The sequence below is a fragment of the Delphinus delphis genome, chromosome 1 (assembly GCF_949987515.2).
Source record: "Delphinus delphis chromosome 1, mDelDel1.2, whole genome shotgun sequence".
NCBI lineage: Eukaryota > Metazoa > Chordata > Mammalia > Artiodactyla > Delphinidae > Delphinus > Delphinus delphis.
Window position 1 is genome coordinate 34,066,844 of NC_082683.1, and position 27,642 is coordinate 34,094,485.

At 35.5% G+C, this 27,642-nt stretch overlaps 1 protein-coding gene across 2 annotated transcripts in view; it reads right to left on the minus strand.

Moving 5' to 3' along the window:
* Window positions 1-27,642, minus strand: part of FOXJ3 (forkhead box J3) — a 131,667-nt gene that overhangs the window by 52,458 nt on the left and 51,567 nt on the right. For both annotated transcript variants that reach the window (XM_060020464.1, XM_060020454.1), the window contains one exon: window positions 3,432-3,515. In XM_060020464.1, coding sequence (XP_059876447.1) covers window positions 3,432-3,515 — 84 coding nt within the window. The remainder of the gene's footprint in view (window positions 1-3,431; window positions 3,516-27,642) is intronic.

Here is a 27,642-nt window from a genome sequence, read left to right on the forward strand (position 1 = left end):
ATTATGCTTAGTGAAAAAGGTCAAATATTCTATGTCATCACTTACATGTTGAATCTAAAGAATAAAATGAATGTATACAACAAAACAGAAATAGACTCAGAGATACAGAGAAAAAGCTAGTGGTTACCAGTGAGGGGAGGGAAGTGGGGAGGGGCAAGATAGGGGTATGGGATTAAGAGATAGAAACTACTATGTATAAAGTAAATAAGCAACGAGGATATATTGTACAGCACAGGGGAATATAGCCATTACTTTGTAATAACTTTAAATGGAGTATAATCTATGAAAATACTAAATCATTATGTCATACACCTGAAACTAATATAATAGTGCATATCAAGAAACTAATATAATAGTACATATCAACTATACTTCAATTTTAAAAAAATTTAAATAACATTGAAGAAAAAAATTAGTATTCAAATCCAAAAATAAATAAAGGCCCATTATCTCACAATAAGATATGCATATATAAAAAGAAATCTAATTCAGTCTTGTGATCTTCAGCATAGCAAATACTAGTGGCAGTATAACGCAGTTGTAAACAGCATAGACTCTGAAGGCAGACTACCTGAGTTCATAATCCTGGCCTTGGTACTTACTGTCCTTTGTACCCTTGGATAACAACATCCGTGCCTATCGGTTTCATCATTTGAAGTTACTATAAAAATTACATGAGTTAATATACATAAAATTCTTTAAGAAAAAATCTAGCACATAAACTCAATTATCATTATTATTATTATGCTGTTATCTTAGTTCAGGTTGCTGTAACAGAATACCATAAACTGGGTGGCTTATTAACAACAGAAATTTGTTTTTCACAGTTCTGGAGGCTGGAAGTCCAAGATCATGGTGCCAGCACGGTCAGGTTCTGGTAAGAGCCTTCTTGCAGGTATCTTCATTGCTATTCTCACATGCTAGAAAACAGCTAGCCAGCTCTCTGGCTATTCTTATAAGGGCACTGATCCCATTTATGAGAGCTTCATATTCCTGATCCAATTACCTACCAAAGGCCTCACCTCCAAATACCATCACACTGGGATGAGGGTTTCAACATAAGAATTTGGGGGAAACACAAACATTCAGTCCACAGCAGCTCTTAAGATTTTTATCTTTTCCTTTAAAATAGCTGAGAATACTGAAGCTCAAAAAATCTAACAACGTGCCAGAAGTCACAGAAGAAGTAAATTGTAAAGCCAGAAGAAAAACACAGGACTCCTAGTCAAGGAGCCCACTCATCTTCACCATGCTAAACTTTATCAATAATTCTTTTTAGGTCTTCAGGTCTACTTTATGATAAATAAAGAAAACATGGTAACAGGATGAAAGAAATTAGAAAAAGGAAAATGAAAGGCACTTACATTATTCAAGGATTAAGAAAAAGAAAGGATTACCACAAGGCCAAGAGAGAACAAGGGTTTGTGTTCATGTAAATGGAGGGAACAGGAAGGCAGTCCAGACAACTGCATTAAGAATACTAGACTGGAGATAACAATCAGGCTTTAATTTTCATTTAAGACATAAAGATACTGTTACTTGCATTTTTAAAAATTGCTTCTCTTTACATGAAAAGCTCTTCTCTCTTCAAAAATGTGTGAAATACTTTGATGTTTCACATATAACTCTGATATTTACACATGGACAAAGAAGTAACATTTCAAAAATTTAATAAGGAAATTTTAGGGACGTCAACATATTTACCATCTGCATTTTAAAATCCTTTGAAGTTTCAAGTTACGGGTCATGTTTCGTTTTTGACAAAACTTTAAATGTTTAAAAATCGTACTCACTATTTGACCATCTTAGGCATTTCCTTAGATAACCCAATGGTTACTTAAATACAAACTCTGTCCTAATAAAAATACTACCCCCCCCAAAGCCTCTAAAAAAAATAGACATATCAGTTTATCAGGACACAAAATTATGTTTTTTAAGAAGAGTATCTTTCAGAGTGTTTGTTAAACAATATCTGTCTCCCTGTTTAGACATACTCTGATTACAGCTGTTCTCTTTCTATAGGTTTCTCTCCTACAGTAGCAACCAACACATAGCTCAGGCCAAAATAAATATCAATATACTAACTGAAAGGCTCTGGTACTGGATATATTATGGAACTACACTACAAAGGCAAATTGTTGAAGATTTTACATGCTTTAAACTTAAAAGATAAAAAGATAAACAGCAGGAAATAAATACAGAAAATATATGTCCAAAATGTACATTCAAGAACATACATAAAACATAATTCTGTAATCAGAATTCTATATTTCTATATAGACTTCCATTATAAAACTGACAATATGGTCTTCAGGAAAAAAAGGGGGCTCTCAGAAATAAAGAAGTATTGCTCTAAGAACTATGAAACAAAGCAACAGAAAAAAAGTCAGGCTTAATATCCAAAAGGAATGCCCAGTTGTCAACCCAACTAAGAATTCAATTTTCCAAAAATAATTCAAGTTCCAGGAACTTCAGAAGAAGAGAGCAAATGGTAGAGAAGACCACAATTCCTCAGCCCTTCAAGATATACATCCTTGCTAATGCTCTGAGTTAAACAATGTGGATTCTCCTCTTCCTTTTAAAATCTGGCAATAGATGCTAAACATTTTATACTCCACTTTCTCACACAATTAAAGTCCATGTGCTCAATATGTTTTAAAAAGCAAAAGATGGAAGGCAATAAGTGAGATTCATTCCCTCTCAAATTTTTACATACGTATCTCAGCCTTAAAACTCTATTACCAGAAGACTATGCCACCAATACTAAACTTTATCTTTTTAAATTTTGGTTTGTATAAAACCAAAAAGTGTTCTGACCTAAGAGTTCACTTCTAATTCTGCAGAGCTTAGTAACTGGAGTACTGAATTCCCTCTGCTGGCACCATAAATCTGCCTGACTAAATCCCGTTGCTGCTATACCTCATGGCTCACCCAATCCCAACTTAAACTCAGCTTGAGGTCCTTAGAGACTCTGTGTACAAAATAATTATTACATGGTTGGAAGCAGGAAAAAACATTTTGAGGATAATCAGGAAAATTCAATATAATCAGAACGATTATCTTCAGTGAAAGGGAACGGTTTTGTTATATAAAACCAGTCCTCAGTGGTGTAGACACAGAGTAAAGAGTACCAATTAAAACTCAAGAGACCTGGATTCTCCCTCAGTTAAACAACAGCTGTGCCCTAATTACAAAACAAACAAACAAACAAAACCCCTTTTACTTAATTCCTAAACTGCCCACCTCACTCAAGAGTTGTTGAGATCAAATAATAAGTCTGAAAGTGCTTTGAAAAAATAGAAAATGCTATCCAAATAAAATATTACCTTCATTACAGTTATACTTACTGTATTACTGGAAATGAACTTTTAAGATCTATATTTCTGACATAATAACCCCATCAAACTAAATATGTGATAAAGAGCTTTTACCCGTTCTACAGATCGTGCTCTCTTCTTTGGCCGAGTAGGCAGCGCATCTTCCTTCGGATTGGTGTCTATTGCCCAATAGGACCCCTAAAGGTAAAGAAATAAATTATATTAACAGTATTTTACAGGAACTCTGTAACATTAAAATGGACTTTCACAATCCTCTGCTTCAAAAGCAAACATTCTGCAGTTACAACAATGGAAAAGTAGCATGAGAAGAAATACTAGTTTTGAATGGAGAAAAGTAAAGTTTATACAAGAAAAAAAAGTCCATTTATAACTATGTTATTAAAGAGAGGAAAAAATCACAATCTGAAGAAGCCAAGTCCAAGAAATCTGCCACAGCCAAATTAAAAACGGAAATGATCAACCGAACACATTTAAAACATATATATATTAATTCTTAATTGAACATATAAGATAATTACAACAGCATATGACATTCAAGTCTAACAGAATTTTGTTTTATATGTAGTTTCTGCACCCTGGGACCTCACAAAACTAAACAGGTAAGTGAAACAATTTATAAAAACAACTTTCTTGACCACGTTTTAAAACAATAAGTGCAATGGTCTGCACATAAATCTTTTATTGCTTATTCTATCACAGTTAATTTTAACTATCTTCTCTTACGTTTTGATACAAATTCTCAGACCACTCTTTCAAAAATACATACTGAGGACCTACTGTGTTCCAGGCACTCAGAAATTGTGACTCCCTTGAAAAATAACTTGAAAAGCATAGATCATATAGTTTGCACATATACAAATGAGACCAAAGCTCAGAAAAATAAAAGTGGTCTGTTCAACCAAGGATTTGAGAGTCAGGACCAGAATCATGTTCTTTGCCTCTATCATTTCATTAATCTTCCTAAGCTGCTTTTTCAGGCAATATTTGACAACAAGGGGAAATACAGCTTTCATCTATCAATTTTCACACTTTGTGCCCAACATGAATTATCTCCTTATATCTCCTTAAATATATCATGTTCTTTCATGCATCTGTGCCTGTCCTACATACTTATCTCCTTGCCTATAATATCCATCTTACCACTGACAAACTCATATTCTACCTCCAAAACTTAGCTCAGATGTTATCTAAAGGAATCCTTCTCTGATCCTCCTACAATACTCAAGAATTCATCTCTCTCTCCCTCTGCAAGATCTCTATACCATTTATACATTTAGATGATTGTCTGCACTTAACATTACAATTTTATTTACAGGTCTGTACCCCTTCTAGGCTACAAGTTCCTTAAGTGTAGAAACTCATTCCTATATCCACAGTGCACGACAGAATCAGACACAGAGCAAGTACTCAATAAACATGTGTTAAAATGGCGGGGGTGGGGTGGGCGTGGGGGAAGATGTTGAACAAATTGTGCCAAGAATGTCAGAGTACAGGGTATAATGCCAGGCCTCCCCAGGTCCTAATCTAGGCAGTATATGAACTCAGCACTCACTTCACACACAGCCATACTGGGGCATTCTTCCATGTTATCTTTTCTGCATTTCAGCTAATGAGCCTACCGGACCTGATGTAAACTTGCCAAGAACCACGTAAAATGTTAAGCACTAATTATGAGTATGAGTATGGTTATGAGTATGGTTCAGGCTAGCAAGTTGCAAAATAACAAAGCAGGAAAATGTGCTACACTCAGTTGTTGCTGAAGTTGAAACTGAAGCAGGAAGAAAAATACCCAAACTCACTGGACAACAGTTTAAAAACCACTGTTTATGGAAATGATAAATTTCAGTGTTTAGTTTGCTTTGCATGGTTGTGTATATTTGTATTAATCTGGGAAACCACTCACTGTCCAAACATTTCACTGATTTATTAAACATTTTAATAAAACTACAAAAACAAATATGTATCTGTCCTTCCACACAAAATATAATTGGCTGTAGCTTATCACAAATCAACAAAAGAGAAAAAAATCGTTCATAAGCCTAACCCATCCATTATGTACTTACAAAACCCTGAATGCCCATATATCTGAACAAAACTGTATTTCGAAAAGATACATGCACCCCTATGTTAATAGCAGCACTATTCACAATAGCCAAGACAGAGAAACAACCTAAATGTCCACTGACAGATGAATGGATAAAGAAGATGTGTTATATATATACAATGGAATATTACTCAGCCATAAAAAAGAATGAAATAATGCCATTTGCAGCTACATGGATAGACCTAGAGATTATCAGACTAAGTTAAGTCAGAAAGACAAATACCATATGATATCACTGTTACGTGGAATCTAAAATGTGACACAAATGAACTTAACTACAAAACAGAAACAGACTCATATAGAGAACAGATTTGTGGTTGCCAAGGGGGAAGTAGGGCAGGGGAGGATTGGACTAGGAGTCTGGGACTAGCAGATGCAAACTATTATATATAAAATAGATAAACAACAAGGTCCTATCATATAACACTAGGGAACTATATTCAATATCCTGTAATAAACCATAATGGAAAAGAACACATATGTATAACTGAATCACTCTGTTGTACACCAGAAACTAACATAACACTGTAAATCAACTATACTTAAAAAAAAACCAAAAAAACCCCTGAAAGCTCAAATGCAAAAGCAATTGAAATGATTCACAAAAGAAATTGTAAAATCTTCCACCTAGTGGCTCTTGCTAACCTATTATCTGAGTTTCACCTGTGAACTCACCCGTTTGGATTAAATGACTTAAAACTTCCCTTCACAAATCAAAACTGCAAGGTAACATTTGATACCCATTAGGATATCTATCATCAATAAAACAGAAAATAACAAGTGCTGGCAGGGATGTGGAGAAACTGGAACCTTTGTGCATAGCTAGTGGGAATATAAAGTGGTACAGCTACTGTGGAAAATGGTATGGCAGTTGCTCAAAAACTTAAACATAAAATTACCGTATGATCTATCAATTTCACTTTAAGGTATATACCCAAGAATCAAAAGCAGGGACTTGAATAGATATTTGTACTCTCATGTTCATAGCAAGTTATTCACAATAGCTGAAACGTGAAAGCAACCCAAGTGTCAATCGATGGATGAACATATAAATAAAATATGGTACACACATACAATGGAATATTATTCACTCTATAAAAGGAAGGAAATTCTGACACATGTATGCTATAACATGAGTAAACCCTGAAGACATGCTGAGTTAAACAAGTCAGTCACAAAAAAGAAAATACTTTGTAATTCTACTTACATGAGGTACCTTAGACAGTCAAAATTATAAAGACAGAAAGTAGAATGGTGGTTGCCAGGAGCTGGGGGGAGGGAGGATGGGGAACTATTGTTTAATGGGTACAGAGTTTCAGTTTGGGAAGATGAACAACTTCTGGAGATGGATGGTGGTGATGGTTGCACAACAGTATTAATGGACTTAATGCCACTGAACTATACACTTAACAACAATGACTACAACAGGGAGATGAACTCAATGCTTTGTGATGACCTAGAGGATGGGATAGGGAGGGTGGGAGGGAGGCTCAAGAGGGAGGGGATATGGGGATATATGTATACATACAGCTGATTCACTTTGTTGTACAGCAGAAACTGACACAACATTATAAATAAAGCAATTATACTCCAATAAAGATGTGGGAAAAAAAAAGTTAATCAGAAAAAAAAATGATTACAATGGTAAATTTTATGTTATATATATTTTACCACACACACAAAAAATCCCTTTCAGCTACCTTTAAAAAGCAGCTACCTTTTCTCTTCCATATTAAACAATATTTCTCGCAGAAACTGAACTGCTTAAATACAGCCAATCAACAAACACACATTCCTTCCCAGAGTAGGGCCTACTCCTCTAGGCTTATGTGGAGCAAGTAAGAAACAAGAGTTTTCTGTTTTCTGGTTTTATTTTTTCAAGTCAACTTTACTTAGGTATATTTTTTAAAAAAATAAAGTGCACCCATTTTAAGCATACAGTTAAAGGCGTTTTGACAAATGTATACATGCACGCAACTAACACCAAAATCAAGATAAAGAACATTTCCATCACCCTAAAAAGCTCCTTTGTGTGACTCAACAAGCAACCCCTCTTCCTTTGCCCCCACATGTCCATCCCATTCAACTACTCATCTGCTTCCTATTATTATAGTTTTGCATTTTATAAAATTTCATATAAATAAACTCAAACCGTCACACTATTTTCTACTACTATTAGCAATGTAAGAATCGAGTTGCTCCATGTCTTTGCCAATACTTGGTATTTTAAGCCTTTTCAATTACAGCCATCCTAGTGGATGTATAGTTGTACCTCAGTGATTTTTGTGTGCATTTCCATAATAATGTTGATACGCATCTTTGCAAGTGCTTACTGGCATCCATGTATTATCCTTTGTGAAGCAGTTATTCATAAATTTTGCTGCATGTTTTATTTGGTTTATAAGATTTTTTGTTTTTTGTGTTACAAGGATTTTTTTTATACTTTTTAAATAGCAAGTCCTTTGTCAGAGATAGATACATAGTTAAGTTTCTGTGTAAGTGTGAGGTAAGGATCAATACAAATTTTTCTTTCACCAAGGTATACACTATTTCTTGAAAAGACTATGTCCTTTCCCCATTGAATTACACTGGCATCTCTATCAAAAATCAGATGAATATATATGTGAGTCTACTTCTGAACTCTAGTCTGTTCCATTGATCTACATGTCTACCCTTGTGCTAATACCATTTTGTCTTGATTATTGTAGCTATATAGAAAGTCTTGAAATCAAGCACTGTAAGTCCTACAACCTTGGTTTTTTTCAAAATTGTTTTGCCTGGTCTAGGTCCTTCGCATTTCCACATGACTATGAGAAACAGCTTGTCAATTTCTAAAAAAAAAAAAAAAAAGAAAAAGAAAGAAAGAAAAAGAAGTCTGCTAGGACTTTTAAACTCTATAAATCAATTTGAGGAAGACTGACATCTAACAATATGTCCTCTTTTCCACATGCTATATCTCTCCATTTACTTAGGTCTTGTTTTATTTCTCTCGGTAATGTTTTACAGTTTTCAGTAAACATGTCTGCATATATTTTGTTAAAACTTATCACTAAAGTATTTCATTATTTTGGATGCTATTGTAAATGAAATTGCTTTATTTTCCAACCATTAGTTGGTAGCATAAAAAAATTATACTGACCTTGTATCTTGCGACTTTGCTAAACTCATTTATTACTTCTAGTGGCTATTCCATAGACTCCTTAGGATTTTCGACATATGCAATAAAGTTGTTTGCAAACAAAGAAAATTTTACTTATTCTTTTTCAAACTGGATGTCTTCTATTTTTTTCTTGCCTTATTCCATTGGCTTGGACCTCTAACAGAAGGTTGAATAACAGTGAATGCAAGCATTCTTGTTTGTTCTCAACCTCAGAGGAAAAGCTTTCAGTGTCTCACCATTAAATATGATATAAACTTGGTTTTTTATAGATGCCTTTAATCAAATAAAGGAAATTCCTTTTTATTCCTAGTGTGCTGAATGAGTGTCAAATTTTGTCAAACTTTTCTACACTTGAGATAACATGATTTTTCAGTTTTCTTCTACTCACATGGTGAGTTAAATCAATAGGTTTTTAAATTTTAACCTGCACTGCACTGCTGGGACAAATCCCTCCTGGTCATGATGTATTCTCCTTTTCATATATCAATAAATTTAATTTGCTAATATTGTGTTAAAGATTACTGGGTCTATGTTCAAAGATTATTGGGTCTATGTTCACAAAGATATTGTTCTGTACTTTTCTTATTATTTCTTTGCCATCATAGTGATGGTGACCTCATGAAATAAACTGAAAACTGTTCCTTCATCCACTTTTTTGTGGGGGACGGGGGGTGGTGGTAAGAGTTTCTGTAAGACTGGCATTGCTTTTTCCTTAAATATTTTAGCTCTTGTTTCATTGCTTTTTTGTTCATTTTCTGTTTTATTGATTTCCCTTTATTATTTCCTTTTTTCTACTTACTTTGGACTCAACTGGCTCTTATTTTTCTAACTTCTTAAGATACATGCTTAAGTAATTGATTTTGGACCCTTCTTATTTTTCAACTAAAAGCATTTAAATTTTGATATTTTCTGCTCTCATCACTCAGCTCAAAATATTTTCTAATAACCCTTATGATTTCTTCTTTGACCCAGAGGTACTTTAAAACTATATAAATTTCTAAACTTTTGAGATTTTCTAAGCATCTTTTTGTTTTTTATTCCTAATTTAATTCTGCTAGTCAGAAAACATGCGTCTGTAAAATTTCATCATTTAGAAGGGATTAATATCAACTTAACAGCTCATACAACTCAACATCAAAAAAAAAAAAACCCTGATAAAAAAATGGGCAGAAGACCTGAATATTCTTCCAAAGACATACAGATGTCCAATAGGCACATGAAAAGATGCTCAACTTCACTAATCATCAGGGAAATGTAAATCAAAACCACAAGATATCACTTCACACCTGTCAGAATGGCTATCATCAGAAAGACCACAAATAACAAATGCTGGAGAGAATGTGGAAAAAAGGAAACTCCTGTACACTGTTGGTGGGATTGTAAATTGGTGCAGCCACTGTGGAAAACAGTATGGAGGTTCCCCAAAAAAGCTAAAAGTAGAACTACCATGTGATCCAGCAATTCCACTCCTGGGTATATATGTATTAAAAAAAATGAAAACATAGGGCTTCCCTGGTGGCACAGTGGTTGAGGGTCCGCCTGCCGATACAGGGGACACGGGTTCGTGCCCTGGTCCAGGAAGATCCAACATGCCGCGGAGCGGCTGGGCCCGTGAGCCATGGCCACTAAGCCTGTGCATCTGGAGCCTGTGCTCCACAACAGGAGAGGCCACAGCAGTGAGAGGCCTGCGAACCACCAAAAAAAAAAAAAAAAAAAAAAAAAGGAAACATTAATTCAAAAGATACATGCACCCCAATGATCATAGCAGCATTATTTACAATGGTCAAGATATGGAAGTAACCTAAGTGCCCATCAACATAGAAATGGATAAAGAAGAGGTGGCATACATACACAATGGAATACTACTCTGCCATAAAAAAGAATGAAAGTTTGCCATTTGCAACAACATGGATAGACTTGGAGGGTTATTATGCTTAGTGAAATAAAACAGAGAAAGACATATACTGTATTTTATCACTTATATGTGGAATCTAAAAAAATAAAACAAACTAGTAGATATTAAAAAAAGAAATAAACTCACAGATATAGAAAACAAACTAATGGTTACCAGTGGGGAGAGGGAAGTGGGGACGAGCAAGACAGGGGTAGGGGTTTAAGAGGTTGGAACTACTATGTATAAAATAAATAAGCTACAAGGATATATTATACAGCACAGGGAACATAGCCAATATTTTATAACAACTATAAATGGAGTACCTGAAACTTATATAATATACCACATCAACTACACAATTAAAAGTCTGTGGATTTGTTGATTTCTCTTTTTAGTTCTGTAGTTTTTGTCTGGTGTTTTTGAAGCTCTACTTTTGGGCACATACATTTATAATTCTTAGATGTTCCTGATCAATTGATCTTTTCTTCTGCTGTATGCAATATTCTGTTAAGGCCATTCAGTGAACTATTCATTTAGTTATTGCATTTTTCAGCTCTACAATTCATTCACTCATTATGAGAATATGTTTTATTTTAATTCTTTCAACATATTTATAATGGCTGTTTTGAAATTTGTGTCTGCTAAATCCACTATCTGGGCCACCTGTTCCACCTGATTCAGGAGCTAACTCCAACTCTTATCTAAGCCATACTGACATCAATCTCTTTCACTTCCTTCACTTCAAGGCAAGCTCCCCATAAAGGTTTCTTTAAGTAATATACAATGCTGAATTCCAACAAAAGTACTACAGGCATACCTCAGAGATACCACAGGTTCGGCTGCAGACCACTGCAATAAAATGAATATCACAATAAAGCAAGTCATGAATTTTTTAGTTTCCCAGTTCATATAAAAGTTATGTTTACACTATAGTCTATTAAGTGTGCAATATCATTATGTCTAAAAAAAACAATGTATGTACCTTAATTTAAAAATACTTCATTGCTAAAAAATACTAACCATCATCTGAGCCATCAACTAGTCATAATCTTTTTGCTGGTGGAGGGTCCTGCCCCAATGTTGATGGCTGCTGACTAATCAGGGTAGTAGTTGCTGGTAGCTGTGGCAATTTAATAAAATAAGACAATAATGAAGTTTGCCCCATCAATTGATTCTTCCTTTCATGAACAATTTCTCTGTAGCATGCAATGCTGTTTGATAGGATTTTACCCACAGAATTTCTTTCAATAGTGGAATCAATCCTCTCAAACCCTGCTGCTGTTTTCTCAACTAAGTTTATGTAATATTCTAAATCCTTTGCTGTTGTTTCAACAATCTTCACCTTCACCAGGAGTAGATTCCATCTCAAGAAACCATTTTCTTTGCTCATCCCTAAGAAGCTACTCCTCAACCATTAAAGTTTTGTCAAGAGTTTGCAGCAGTTCAGTCCCATCTTCAGGCTCCACTTTTAATTCTAGTTCTCTTGATGTTCCCACTCCACATCTGCAGTTACCTCCTCCACTGAAGTCTAGAACCCCTCAAAGCCATCCATGAGGGTTGGAATCAACTTCTTCCAAACTCCTGTTAATGTTGATGTTTGACCTCTTCCAGTGAATTCGTGAGTGTTCCTAAAAGCATATGGAATGCTGAATCCTTTCCAGAACACTTTTAATTTCCTTTGCCCAGATCCATCAGAGGAATCACTATGGCAGCTATAGCTTTATGAAATATATTTCTTAAATAGTAAGGTTTAAAAGTCAAAATTGTTTGTTGATCCATGGGCTGCACAATGATGTTGTGTTATTAGCAGGCATGAAAACAACATTAATCTCATTGTACATCTCCACCAGAGCTCTTGGGTGACCAGGTACAATTTCAATGAGCAGTAATAGTTTGAAAGGAATCTTTTTTTCTGAGCAGTAAGTCTCAACAGTAGGCTTAACATATTCAGTAAACCATGTTGTTAGCAGATGTACCTTGGTGGTCAGAATGGTAAATGAGCACTGCCTTCAACTTAAATCCACCAGTTACATTAGCTCCTAACAAGAGAGTCAGCCTGTCCTTTGAAGCTTTGCAGCCAGGCAGTACTTCTCTTTAGCTATGGCAGTCCTAGACGGCACCTTCTTCCAATAGAAGGCTGTTTTGTCTACACTGAAAATCTATTGTTTACTGTCACCATCATAATGAATTATCTTAGCCAGAACTTCTACATAACTTGCTGCAGCTTCTGCATCAGCACTTGCTGCTTCACCTTGCACTTTGATGTTATAGAGACAGCTTTGTTCCTTAAACCTCACGAACCAATCTCTGCTAGCTTCAAACTTTTCTTCTGCAGCTTCCTCACCACATTCAGCCTTCATATAACTGTAGAGAGTTAGGGCCTTGCTCTGGATTATGCTTTGGCTTAGGGGAATGTTGTAGCTGGTTTGATCTTCTATCCATACCACTACAACTTTCTCCATATCAGTAATTTCACTTTCTTATCATTTGTATGTTCAGTGGAGTAGGACTTTTAACTTCCTTCAAGAACTTTTCCTTTGCATTCACAACTTGGCTAAATGTTCAGCACAAGAGGCCTAGCTTTTGGTCTATCTCAGCTTTCGACATGCCTTCTTCACTAAGCTTAATCATTTTCAGCTTCTGATGTAAAGTGAGAGATGTGCAACTCTTCCTTTCACTTGAATACTTGGGGGCCACTGTAGGGTTATCAGCTGGCCTAACTTCAATATTGGTGTGTCTCAGGGAATAGGGAGGCCCAAGGAGAGGGAGAGAGAAATGCAGGAAAGTCCAGTAAGTGTAACAGTCAGGATACAAACAACATTTATCAATTAAATTTGCAGTCTTATGTGGGCATGGTTCATGGTACCCCAAACAAGAGTAACATCAAAGACCGCTGATCACAAATCACCATCACAATTGTAACAATAATGAAAAAGCTTAAAATATTGCAAGAATTATCGAAATGTGACACAGAGACGTGAAGTGAGCAAATGCTGTTGGAAAAATGGTGCCCAACAGACTTGCTTAACACAGGGTTGCCACAAACCTTCAATTTATTAAAAATGCAGTATCTGCAAAGCACAATAAAATGATGTATGCCTATACAATACTTAAAAGGTCATGTGATATCCTGAAGAGATCATCTATTAACCCACAGACCTGGATTCAAATCCCAGATCTGGTTCGATAACCTCGGACAAGTTACAAAACCTTTGATCCACTTTCCTCATATCTCTTTCACAGAGTAATCATGACAATCAGCCCTAAGTGTACATCAGGAAAACTAGTCATCAGCATTTATTTACCACCTGTGTCCAATAGACACTTCTTGTTTATAGTTAAGTCACTTTGCAAATAATTTACAGAATAAATAACAAAAGGATTGTGGAAAAAAACCTTGTATGAGATATTTTAGTAGGAATTTAAACATATCAAACCCCCCCAAAAAAATAAACATAGCAAACCCAAACTTTCTATATTTTATATATATAATACATATTTAAAACAGTCAATTTTTCTGGTTTTGAAGGTATGTATATCAAATGGTCAGTATCTTTTGAATGTAAGTGCTTAAACTGTCGTGTATGAAACTAAAACATCTATCTTGTAAATACTGATTCCAGATTTCCAATCTCTAAAATGTTCTACTTTATTACTTGTGGGGTTTTTTTTTCTTATATTTTGCTATCAAAAGGCAATGCTGATTCCAGATTAGAAATATATATTTAATAGATTCTAGCATATTATTACTTCTTGTTCTTCTTCTACTTTTCAAAATGCAATACATTTGTAATTTTTGATGGCTCAGAATTTTGTTGAAGGATGGCCATCTCTGCTCCATAACTGCAAAAAACATTTTCATATTTGGTTTATAAATCCCAAATAGAATGATGAATCCAATTAATGTTTTCATTTCTATATCAGTTATTTCCTTGTAAGCACTTCTGTTTACACATCAGACTTCAGGATCTGTCCACCTATGAACCATATCAAGTGAATTTTGGTGCACAAACATCATAAAAGGTGAAAAATACTGTAACATGACTTCCTAGGGAAAAATGGGATGATTCAGATTCTAGTCACAAAGTACTGCATGATGAACACCTTCTTGTTGAATGACTAAATGGATGAGAATAGCAGGTATCTTTTTGTTCTTAGAAATATATCACTAACCCAGTATTTCTTGGGTTTGGGAAAACTAATCTATAATATCATCCACTCAATTTCACCATCATAATTAGAGTGTTGCTCTCTGTATTTATCTTCTGATTCTACTGATAACAGTAAACAATTTTCCTCTGTCAATTTTCATCTCTTTGCCATTTTGAGCAGGAAAAAAATACCTAAACTCTCAACTATGTTCAATGAAAACTAAAGGGGAAAAAAACAAAAAAAGACTAGACTTAAATGGCATCTACAGACTTTTATTACACCTTCTTGAAGGATGCTATACTTTGGGCAACACAATAAGAAAACTGAAGGATAAGAGTGATAATTTCGTTACTTCATTGTCCTTCTAGGTCATTCAATCATTCTGCTATATTCTTGTTATTTTAGTGGTTGGGCATGATGGAGAAAAACTGATGGGTAATGATGAAATAATTCTTAAGATGATGATAAATTTTCTAATTGTGCTTTGGAAGACTTCTTATAAAGAATAAAAGTCATAAAGTAAAAATCTTAACAAATTAGAACCACTCAAAATACATACTCAAAAACGAAATTGGGTCCAACAGACCCTGATGATATACTATGGGTTAAATAAAATATATATGAAATATTCCCTCCTCCATTATTTGATCACATATTATTTTGTATTAATCTTCTAGTATTCTTTCTCATCTCCTACAATTTCTATCAAAGAGCACGCTAACATGCACATAAAAAGATGATCATCATCATCTGCCATCAGGGCAATGCAAATCAAGCCCATTATACAATGAGATACCACTTCACATCCTAGGATGGCTATAATAGAAAAGGCACACAATAAAAGGTGTTGGCAAGGATATGAAAAACTGGAAGCCTCGTAATTGTTAGAGTAAACTGGTGCAGCCTCTTTAGAAAACAGTCGAGGCAGTACAAAAGATTAAACATATGACCCAACAATTCCACTCCTAGAGAAATGAAAACATGTCCAAGAGAAATGAAAACATTACGGCCCTACAAAACCTTATACACAAATAATCATAGCATTTTTCATAACAGCCCAAAGTGAAAACCACCCAAATGTCCATCAACTGATGAACAGATAAACAACTGTGATATACCCATACAATGAAATATCATTCAGTCATAAAAAAGGAATAAAATGCCGCTATATGCTACAACATAGATGACCCTGAAAGCCTTACATTAAATGAAAGAAGCCAGACACAGTAGGTCACATATTGTATGATTCCATTTATATAAAATGTCCAAAATAAGCAAATCTATAGAGATGGAAAGTAAATTACTGGTTGCCAGAAGTTTGGAGGATGAGGGAGGGTACCTGGTAATGAGAAGTGGGTTTCTTTTTGGACTGATAAAATGAAAATGTCGGACTTCCCTGGTGGTGCAGTGGTTAAGAATCTGCCTGCCAATGCAGGGGACACGGGTTCGAGCCCTGGTCTGGGAAGATCCCACATGCCGCAGAGCAACTAAGTCCATGCACCACAACTATTGAGCATTCACTCTAGAGCCCACGAGCCACAACTACTGAGCCCACGCGTCACAACTACTGAAGCCCGCGCGCTCTAAGGGCCCACATGCCGCAACTACTGAGCCCGCGTGCCACAACTTCTGAGTCCGTGTGCTGCAACTACTGAAGCCCGCACACCTAGAGCCCGTGCTCCACAGCAAGAGAAGCCACTGCAATGAGAAGCCTGCACGACACAACGAAGAGCAGCCCCCCTCACCTCAACTAGGGAAAGCCCGTGCGCAGCAACGAAGACCCAACGCAGCCAATAAAGAAATTAACTAATTAATTAAAAATGAAATGTCCTGGAATTAGATAGTGGTGGTTGCACAACTTTGCAAATATACTGAAAACCACTGAATCACACACTTTTAAAGGGTAAATTTTAAGGTATGTGAATTATATCTCAATAAAAAATATTTTTTAATTAAGAAAAAAACTGGAATCAAGGAGCTCTAATCTAATATAGTGGTATACCCAACAGAGTCAAAAGTCACTTGTCACAAAGCAAAGTAGGTGGTAATGTCCATAAAGAATTCAAGTTTCTTGATTTCAAGCTGTTTCCTGGCTTTCCTTTGGACCACGTTAGTCTTGATAAAAGTTCTAAATAGTCATTAATGTCAGAGTAAGTCAAGCAGTTCACCCACCCAAAGAATAGGAACTCCAAAGTCTCTCAAATTCAAAGTATATGTGAGTTAATATAAAGAAGTGAAATAAATTATCTTGACCCCTGGCTTGCTGATCATAAGAAAAGGTCTGAGTGAAAAGAAGCAAAGTGACAATTTCTAGAACATCTAAAGACCAGCCTTTAATTTAAAACAGCAAGAGAATTAATATACAATTAGAAAAGTTTCCTTAAGAAGAACAGAACAGCTACTTCTTAGTTAATTAGGAAAAGACATGTTTATTCTTGTGATAAACATGTATTAAACATCTGCTATGTATCAAATATTATGCTAGGTGCTACGGGCCTATGAAAATGAAAAAGACCCAATCCTTGTCAACGAAAAACTCACAACTGGGTGGAATAGATCAAAATACAGATAGCTACACCATTTAGGAGCTGTAACAGTGGTATATTCAAAGAACTATGGTAATAAAAGGAAGAAAGAGGTGAAAATAGGGAAGGAGGGAGGAAGGAAAGCAGGAATGGAGGAAGGGAAGGAGGAAGGAAAAAGGTGAAACAAAGAGAAAAAGGAAGGTTACCTCCTTTCAGAGTAATGCTGACACTTGAGCTGGGCATTAAACAATGAGTAAAATAGAAAGGAAGACTACCTAGATACAATGAAGAGTATGGGCAACAACATGAAGATATTTAACTGCATCATAAATCCAAAAACAATGGTGCAGTATAGCATCAATATAAAGTTCAGGGAGATGAAGCTGAGGGCTAGGGTTGAAAATGTGGCATTAGAGGTAGGTCTGTGTGTTTATTAGTGTACCACAGCTTAAGGCAGCAATGTTATAGATGGAGCAAAGGTAACAGAGATTAGAGGAAGGAGACAATTGGAGGTGACACAATAATCCATGCTATTTATCATTAAAATAATTGTTTTTTTAAATCTCATTTCTTCTAATTACTTTGTTTTCATATAAAAACCCAGAATCTCAAAACATCAGGGATGATGTAAGGAATCAGATGAAAGAATGGATTAGGTTCTAAACCCTATATAGATCAGGACACTACTACATACCTTCTTCTTATAAAAAGCCACAGTGAAGCAGAAGCTCCTAGGCATGTCTCATGTCCACAAACTGGCTGGAGACAACACAGAAGCCCTAATGTTCCAGCATCAAAGCAAATGGTTAAACTCATTTCACCAATTTTCTCTTAACATACACAAAAAAGGATCAAATGGAAATTCTAGAAACAAAAAGTCCAATAATTCACCAGATGTGACAGAACAGAGTCAGAGAGCCAGAGATCTTGAAGCTAGATCAGTGAAAAGTACCCAATATAAGAAACAAAAAGGAAAAGAACAAAGGAAAATTAGTAAAGCCAGAATGACCTATGAAACAATGTCAAATAGTCTATCATATTTTAATTGGACACTAAAGGCAAAGGAGAGAAAATGGGGCCATATTTTTTTTAAAAGAAATAATGACCAAAAATATCTCAAATTTGGATGAAAACCCCTTCTTATTGATCCTAGGTTAGCAAATTCCAAGCAGAATAAAGAAAACCACACTGAGGCACATCACAGACTGCTTAAATCTAAAGATAAAGAAAAAAATCTTGAACGCTATCAGAGGAGGTAGGACTGGGGAAGGGCATATTACATACAAGAAAATAAAAGTATATTATAAATGACAGCTGACTTTTCTCCAGAAATAATGGAGACCAAGGATGATGGAACATCTTCAAAGGTCTGAAAGATGGGGAAAACCCAAAAAACTCAATATTCCACACCCCCAAAAAATATGAGGATGAAATAAAGACCTTTGCAAGTAAACAAAAGCCTACAAAATGTGTTGCCTACAGTCCTGCACTACAAGAAATGCCAAAGGATGTTGTTAGGCTAAAGGGGAAAGATATCAGATTGAAATTTGGATTTATAGAAAAGAACATCAGAAAAGATAAAAAATTAGGAAAATATTTTAGTCAAAATAACTTCCTTAAAACACAACTAACCTTTTAAGGCAAATAAAACAAATCCTAAGGTAGGATTTATGATGCAAGGAGAAGTACAAGATATGACAACAGCACAAAGAAAAGGATGGGTAGATAAATGGAATTATACTGTTGTAGGGTTATTACGCTTGTGAAACGGATGGGAAGAGGCAAGTAGTAAGTGGTATGAAGTGTGAGGTGTAAAGTGAAAAGTGGTATAATATTACATCAAAATAGACTCTGATAAGTTAATAATACATACTGTTAAGCTCTAGAATGACTACTGAAAAATAAAGAAAAGGAGCATATAGCTAATAAGTCATTAGAGAAAATAAAACAGAATACTATATTTGATTAACCACAAAGGTTGCAAAAATGAAGCAACACAGAAACAAAAGGAAAAAAAAGAACAACCAAACCAATAATCATATTAAATACAGACTAAGCACTCCAATTAGAAGGCAGACTGTTACCCTGAATTTAAGAAGGAAGAGTCAATGGCTACATGCTGTTTATAAGACACACACTTTAAATACAAAGACATTTATAGATTAAAAGCAAAATACTAGAGGGGCTTCCCTGGTGGCGCAGTGGTTGAGAGTCTGCCTGCCGATGGAGGAGACACGGGTTCGTGCCCCAGTCCGGGAGGATCCCACATGCCGCGGAGCCGCTGAGCCTGCGCGTCCGGAGCCTGTGCCCCGCAATGGGAGAGGCCACAACAGTGAGAGGCCCACGTACCGCAAAAAAAAAAAAAAAAAAAAAAAAAAAAAGCCAAATACTAGAAAAAAATATACCATGAAGTTGCACAAGAAAGCTTTAGTAGCTATATTAATATCAGACAAATAAAGTTTTAAGACAAAGAGTATTTGAAGAAATTAAGAAAAACATTTCATAAAGATAAAAGAACAATTCAACAGGAAGATTAAACACTCCATACATAAATATTAATTTGAAATGGATCACAGACCTAAATGTAAAAACTGAAACTATAAAACCTACAGAAGAAAACAGAGGAGAAAATATTTATGACCTTGGTTGATTTCCTGGACAAGACACACAAGTCGTTAATCATTAAATGAAAAATTAATAAATTAGACTTCATCAAATCTAAAACTTCTCTTTTTAAGACATTATTATGAAAACAAAAAGGCAAATCACATTTTGAAAAAATGTTTACACAATATAAATCCAAGAAAAGACATATCTAAAATATACATAAAACTCTTACAACTCAGTAATAATGACAACCAAATTTTAAAAGAAAAAAATTGCAAAAGACTTTAAAAGAACTTTAAGAAGTGAAGATATACAAATGACAGCTAAGCACATAAAAAAGATGCTCAAAATCAATGGTCATCAGGAAAGTTCAAAATAAAACCATTATGAGACACTACATCACATCCTCTAAAATGACTAAAATTAAAAAGATAGAGGGAACTCTACTCAGTACTCTGTAATAACCTATATGGGAAAAGAATCTTTAAAAAAGTGGATATATGTATATGTATAACTGATTCACTTTGCTGTACAGCAGAAACTAACACAACATTGGAAATCAACTATACTCCAATAAAAAGTAATTTAAAAAAAGATAGGTGATATCAACTGTCAGTCAGGATATGGAGCAACTGGAACTCACATGTCTTGCTACTGGGAATGTAAAATACACAACCACTTTGGAGAAAGATTTAGCAGTTTCTTATCAAGTTAATGTTCCATCTACCCTTTAACATAACAATCCTTCCATTATTCAAGAGAAACAAAAGCATATGTCCATAGAAAACTTGTATAAGAATTTCTTAGTAGCTTGTTCATAATAGCCCTAAACTGAAAACAACCCAAATGTCCACCAACAGATAAATGGACAAAAAATTGTGGTATAGTCATACAATGGAATACTACTTAGCAATAATAAGAAACAACTGACATATGCAATAGCATCACAGACATTATGCTGAATGAAAGAAGATAGACACAGAGTATATACCAAATGATTCCATTTATGTGACGTTCCATTATATGAGATTTACGTGAACTAATCTGTTATGGAAAAATCTACTATGGACTTAAAGATCACTATCTAAAACTGAGGCCTGAATACAACTTTGTTTTAAAGATTGAGATAATGCATGTAAAATAGCCCCCTTGGGCTTCCCTGGTGGCGCAGTGGTTGAGAGTCCGCCTGCCGATGCAGGGGACACGGGTTCGTGCCCCGGTCTGGGAAGATCCCACATGCCGCGGAGCAGCTGGGCCTGTGAGCCATGGCCACTGAGCCTGTGCGTCCGGAGCCTGTGCTCCGCAACGCGAGAGGCCACAACAGTGAGAGGCCCGTGTACGGCAAAAAAAAAAAAAAAAAAAAATAGCCCCTTAGTCTGTAAAGCTATATACAAATGTAGGCATTATTATTAACTTACATCAACAATTCTGGTACAGCAAGTTAACGTCCTCCTGGAGAAGAAGGCAATGTCTTAGTCTGTAAAATCCCAAAGAAAGATCACAAACTAGAATTGTCCAGCTCTGAACACATCTTCCAAAACCGAATCACCTGCCAACTTCAAGATGTATCAAAGATGAACAATGGACTTAAATGCCTTTATTTTCATCATTACAAAATATCACTTCAAATAAAGTACATTTTAATTATTCCAGTAATTTCTGACTGAAATTTTATGTCAGTACAAAGCCCCCTGCTCTACTACACACTGATATGACCTTTCTTTAACAGCTCTTAGATTAGAAACAGCCTAATAAAAATGCCATTATCTGATTAAATATAAATAAACCCAAGAAGTTAATATTAATTTCATATTCCTGGGGAAAGCAGTCCCTGTCATAAATAGCTAGCCATTCCAAATGGCTAAATCTGTGAATTTTATGTTTTAACTAACTATATTATCATGTATATATGCTCATTGGTAAAGTGAATCATCACAGACTATTCTCTGCTCTCAGTGCACACCGTATCAAGAGCCTCAGACATAGTACTGGATCCCTTTTGCCCCTGACTTCTTTGGCTTCAGACCATGTGTCTCAATGTTTTTTCTCTCCCAGTTTAGATACGGCAATCCAATTTTATAGGTTTTTTTTTTTTTTTTTTACCCTCCATCATCTTAGGGTGCTGCTCCTGGGTAGCTGCCCACAACTCCAAGGTACAGCATTTGCATGCACCAAATAGACAGAGTGAACATCCTTGCCGGTTTTAGTTTTGGTTTATACCTACTGCCTATACATAATTGAGAAAAATGTCTTTTTATTCCCAGAAGTTTCTAGTTTGGGCAACAGGTTAATAATCACTCTACTCAGACCACAAAAATAGGCTACCAACAGTCAATACACAGTAGGCACTCAAAGGCAGGTAGCTTGGGTGGCTAACTGGCTGAATGAATGTATGGACAAAAACTATTCCAGGGCTTCCCTGGTGGTGCAGTGGTTGAGAGTCCGCCTGCTGATGCAGGGGACACGGGTTCGTGCCCCGGTCTGGGAAGATCCCACGTGCCGCGGAGCGGCTGGGCCCGTGAGCCATGGCCGCTGAGCCTGCGCGTCCGGAGCCTGTGCTCTGCAACGGGAGAGGCCACAACAGTGAGAGGCCCGCGTAATGCAAAAAAAAATAAATAATAAATAAATAAATAAATAAAAACTATTCCAATGCCAGCTCAGGTCTCTGGAACATTCTTGTTGGACAAATACAGTCTTTTATTACTTTTACATTGATTATCAAATTAATCTAAGTGTTGCCCAGAAAAGATTATTAAGGAACTCACTCTTAATCAATGGATTAAAAATACTATGTAAGAGTGAAGTAAGTCAGAAAGAGAAAAACAAATACCGTATGTTAACACATATATATGGAATCTAAAAAAAAAAAAAAAAGGTTCTGAAGAACCTAGGGGCAGGACAGGAATAAAGACTCAGACGTAGAGAATGGACTTGAGGACATGGGGAGGGCGAAGGGTAAGCTGAGATGAAGTGAGAGAGTGGTATGGACATATATACACTACCAAATGTAAAATAGCTAGCTAGTGCGAAGTAGCCACATAGCACAGGGAGATCAGCTCGGTGCTTTGTGACCACCTAGAGGGGTGGGATAGGGAGGGTGGGAGGGAGACGCAAGAGGGAGGGGATATGGGGATATATGTATACATATAGCTGATTCACTCTGTTATACAGCAGAAACTAACACAACACTGTAAAGCAATTATACTCCAATAAAGATGTTAAAAAAATTAATAATATGTAATTAGTATACTGATTGTAGTATAGTAAATGGTTTCTCTAAATGTTAAGGATACTTAAAAACAGTATATTCTATTAAGCAATTAATAGTTGGCCACATTTTGTTTTTAAATCATCAGTGCCTTAACCTAATCTTTTTAGAAATTATTTAAGTTGAAGATAAATAAGGTTTTACTACATCACAACTGATTTCCAAGAGACAGACAGCTCACCTATATTTACTATATAACTCATATAATATTTACTATAACTCACACATGATAGATAGTATGACTTGTATGTTACTAGTTTAGGTTAATTCAACACTGTCTTGTATCTCAGTATTTATCAAATTAACTATTGAATCTAAGCCTAAAAGAAAAAAACTTGATGCTCAAATGAACTTATGACTGGCAACAACCCACATGCTCTTCAAATGGTGACTAAACTGGTAAATCCATAAGATGAACTATATGAAATAAAATGGAACTGCTGATACTAACAGCACAGATGGATCTTAAATGCATTATGCTAAGCGAAAGAAGTCAGACTCAAAAGGCCACCTACTGTATGAGACCCACTTATACGAATTTCTGGAAAAGGCAAAATTATAAGAACAAAAAATAGATCAGTGGTTGCCAGGACTTGGAGTGGGAGCAGGGGGGCACTGACTACCAAGGGGCAATACTGTTCTGTATCTTGACCATGGTGATGCTCACACTGTATGCACTGGTCAAACTACTAGAATTACACGCCAAAGAGTAAATTTTACCATGTATAATTTTTAAAAAAATTAATCTGAGGGCAAAAAAATTATTTTTTAAAAAGCAGTTTAGATCTGGAAAAGAAAAAAGGCCAACAGCAACAAACTGTTATTTCCCACCCTTAAGAACAGAGACTACTGCATGTGCAAGTAAAAGGCAGCTCTAACTAAACTGCTTTGACTAACAGTGTATTGTCAGGGTCTGTGCCAGCACTACTTTCTGTTTCTGCAGTGTTGTCTCTCTGAATCAGACCCTCATCTCTTATCTAACCCAATTTTTCAAATCCTCTCTGAATGCCTCTCTCAATGCTTAGTCTGGGTTTTCTAACCCTGGTTTGTCTAACTGACCGCCTTACATTCATAATCCACTTCTGCCTTAACATGCACTCTTGGCATCAACCCATTTCTTCACTCTTGACCTCATGTTAGTACTTACATTAATTCCCTTAATTCCTGATTCCATCTCAACTTTGTTCTGATGGGTTGCTCTTGATCATGTCCTCTTCTCAGCCTTCAAAAGGGAGTTCTTACCTATCATGAGTTAAAACTACGAAGGGTAATAATTTCTGCTCTCCTTGAAGTGCTTTAGAAGTGGCAAACTCTAAAGCCTCCCTTGGGAACCCTATGAGTGTTTTTTCACTCCAATAATATGATGTACTTATTTCTGTCCAACAGAACTCTTGCCTATCTTTAAGTTCTACTTCCTGCTTGGTTTTATTCAAAGACACAGATAAGACATCAACTTCTTCCTTACAAAAATCATACATCTACTTTAAGACTATTATTAAACTTAATACTATCTTCCTTCTTCAAGGTACATACCTATGATTCCTGCAACACTGTTTATCACTTAATGCTATATCTTATGTTCTCTCAAACCTCTCCAGTCTTTCTACAACCCTTTACAAATGAAATGACCAAAACAGGATACTAACAAATAACAGACAATTGACAAATAAATACAACACAATACTAACATGGCCAAAAAAGAATACCCTTTGAACAAAAGCAATCAGTCAACTATGTTATGGTCTCTTACATTATGACAGAGGGCAGGAGTAGAAAATAATCACAATCTCAGAACTTCCAAAAGTTAATTCTCTAGCAGTGAGCTGCTGTCTCCTCACAAACCAGGAGACCCCCAATCTCCACAGCCATTGAGCACTTACAACCTCCCCACCCCAGGGAAGAAAAAGCATCCAAAAAACAAAAACCTCTTCTTCCTATGAATTCACTGTAGTTATCTCTCCCAGGCCAGGCAGGGGGCCTTCAGGGGGTCTTAAACTTCTTACCTATCATCTCATTTCTCTTAGAGCCCAATTGCTGCTATTTAATTATGCAATTGTTAAAACTACTTCTTATCATCTTTTATTTCCTTTAAAGTCAAAGTATCATTTTCCTGAGCCAGAGAAGAGGGAACAAGGTTGAGAAAAGATTAAGCTGGAAAGCAAAAAAGAGAACTCTAGTTTTTTAGAAAACTGAATTTAGCTGATAGGATTTGTCTTTCCATAATGTGAGCAAAATACTTACCTTGAAGATAATTAAGAGGCATTTGTGAATTCCAGAATAAGAAGGCTTTTACCAAAAAAATTAGATCAAAAAACCAGACAAAAATACAAAAGACAAAGCTAATGATAAGAGGAGAGATAAGAGACAGAATTAAAAAACAAAAAAACAAAACAAACAAACAAAAAAACAGACTGCAGGATACAGAAACAGGGCTATAATCAAGGGAAAAGAAAACAGAAATCTATCCCCAAAAAAGCAGCAGAGCTATGGATGCAAAATGTAATTTCATTTTGGGTTTCTTTTTAAAGAAAGCAATAATGTACCTGTTTGTATTTAGTTTCAGGGAACTGAGAAAAATGGATTTCAGACCATCAATGTACATGGGAGAGTATCAAATATTAAGGGCTTTTATGACAAAAGCTTCTAGAAAATAAAGGATTGAGTCAGGAATAAATAATCATATAAAAGCACCTGTAATTAAACAATACTTTTCAAGTTGAAGTTGGCTTCTACACTTCTCCTGGTAACACACTGAACAGAGTTATACCATAAAAGTATAGGGAAGAAGAAGCTGTATGAGCTACTTCTAACTCTACCTCTTGGACCCATCTGGATCATGGCAGCAGGTAGCAAAATCCTAAGGGGTTAAAGTACACCCATCACCCAAGACCAAAAACTACTCCCACCCCACCTTGGCTCAATGGTTTTCTCCCACTGTGGTGAGGGTGGTTTTGGAAAAGCTCCTCAAATGCCAGGAAACACTGTAATACAAAAAGAAAAAACAATTCATAAGTACCAAAACTTAACTAACATTTTGGCTTCCCTTTCAAGGAAAACTGGTATAGTGGAAAAAACACCAGTCTAGGAACCAAGAAACCAAGTGTATTCTGCTTGTTGGGCACTCATTCTAAGATGTTTGTGGTACTCCAGGGGATTTGGTGGGGAGGGCACCACTCACTCACTCACTGCTAAGGGTTACTAAACTAGTAGAATATATGCCAGAAGCTCCTGATGGCCATCTCTGTCACGAATTGGGCTGAAAATGAAGCCATCAGAGAAGCTAGCAGGACTAAGGGATGTAAAGAGAAATCTCCGGTGATACAACTGAAGAATCCTCTCCAGTTCCAGCCCTTCCTGCAGATATTTTCTCCCTTAAGTTAGTCTGTAATAGGTTTCTGTGACTTGCAAGTAAGTCTGGCCAATACACTTGGGTTCTAATTCCACACTGAACTTGGGCAAGTCATTCCTCATTTACTGGCCTTACTTAGTTCCTCGTCTATAAAATGGGCCAGATCTGAGGTTTTCAAAACTTTTTTTAAGCAATAGAACTTTTTTAAACAAAAATCTTATTTTGATATCAAAAACTAAAATGATTTTATTCATATAAATGTATTTTATAAGATCAGATTTACAACATTTACTTCTGACCAAAATTAATAAGAACAATGGGTATTTAAATCTCACCTTGAGACTGAAAATAAAGATGACTGTTAGTAGAAATGTATTATCAAATGTATGATATTTATCACATCAGTGATAAATGTATGATACTTATCATATCAAATGTATATTTACTATAATCACCAAAGTCAATGAGAACAATGATGTGTTTTGATAAAAATGAAACTTTAAAATTAAAGACTAATGGTAAAAGTTGAAAGCTTTTATTAACCTCCCAGGATTCAATTTATTTCTGTACTGTTTTGGTTGCATAGGAGTAAGACAACCCTGATTCAAAATGAATAGTTGCAAAGAATAACATGGTATTACTTATTCACCTGCCTTACCCCATGATATTATTTAATTAAAGGTAGAAAAAGCTTTTAAGTTCTGCACAAAAAAAAAAACCTAACAGCACAAGATTTTTAAAATAGATATCCAATTGGTTAAAATTTAGTACATAATATAGTTCAGCATTCATGGGTGTTGTTTTTTTCTTTTTTAATGATTTTAACCTCATTTAAAAATCAAATCTGAATCAAATGTTTACAGATTCCAATTAGTATCTTCACAGAACTCTAATAAAACAGCTAATCTCTAAACTCGTTTAAGAAGATTTTTAGTCAGATTCACATACACTCACTACCCATCAGAAATTGTAATGAAGCAAATATAAAAAGTTATAATTCCTCTTTTTTTATAATAAGCCTGCTTTAAAGGAAAGAAAAATTTCACCAATTCCTGTTCACAATCTTAGAGAGTTATGAATACAGACAAATAATAAACTGGGTCAAATAAGACTATTACAATAATCTATTCAATCTTATTGAGAACCAACTTGATGGGGCAGATCATAGAAGGTGCTATAAAACATTCATCATGTAAGAGTGCCTGCTTTACAATTGAGATGAATAACTCTCCATGCCCAACCTCA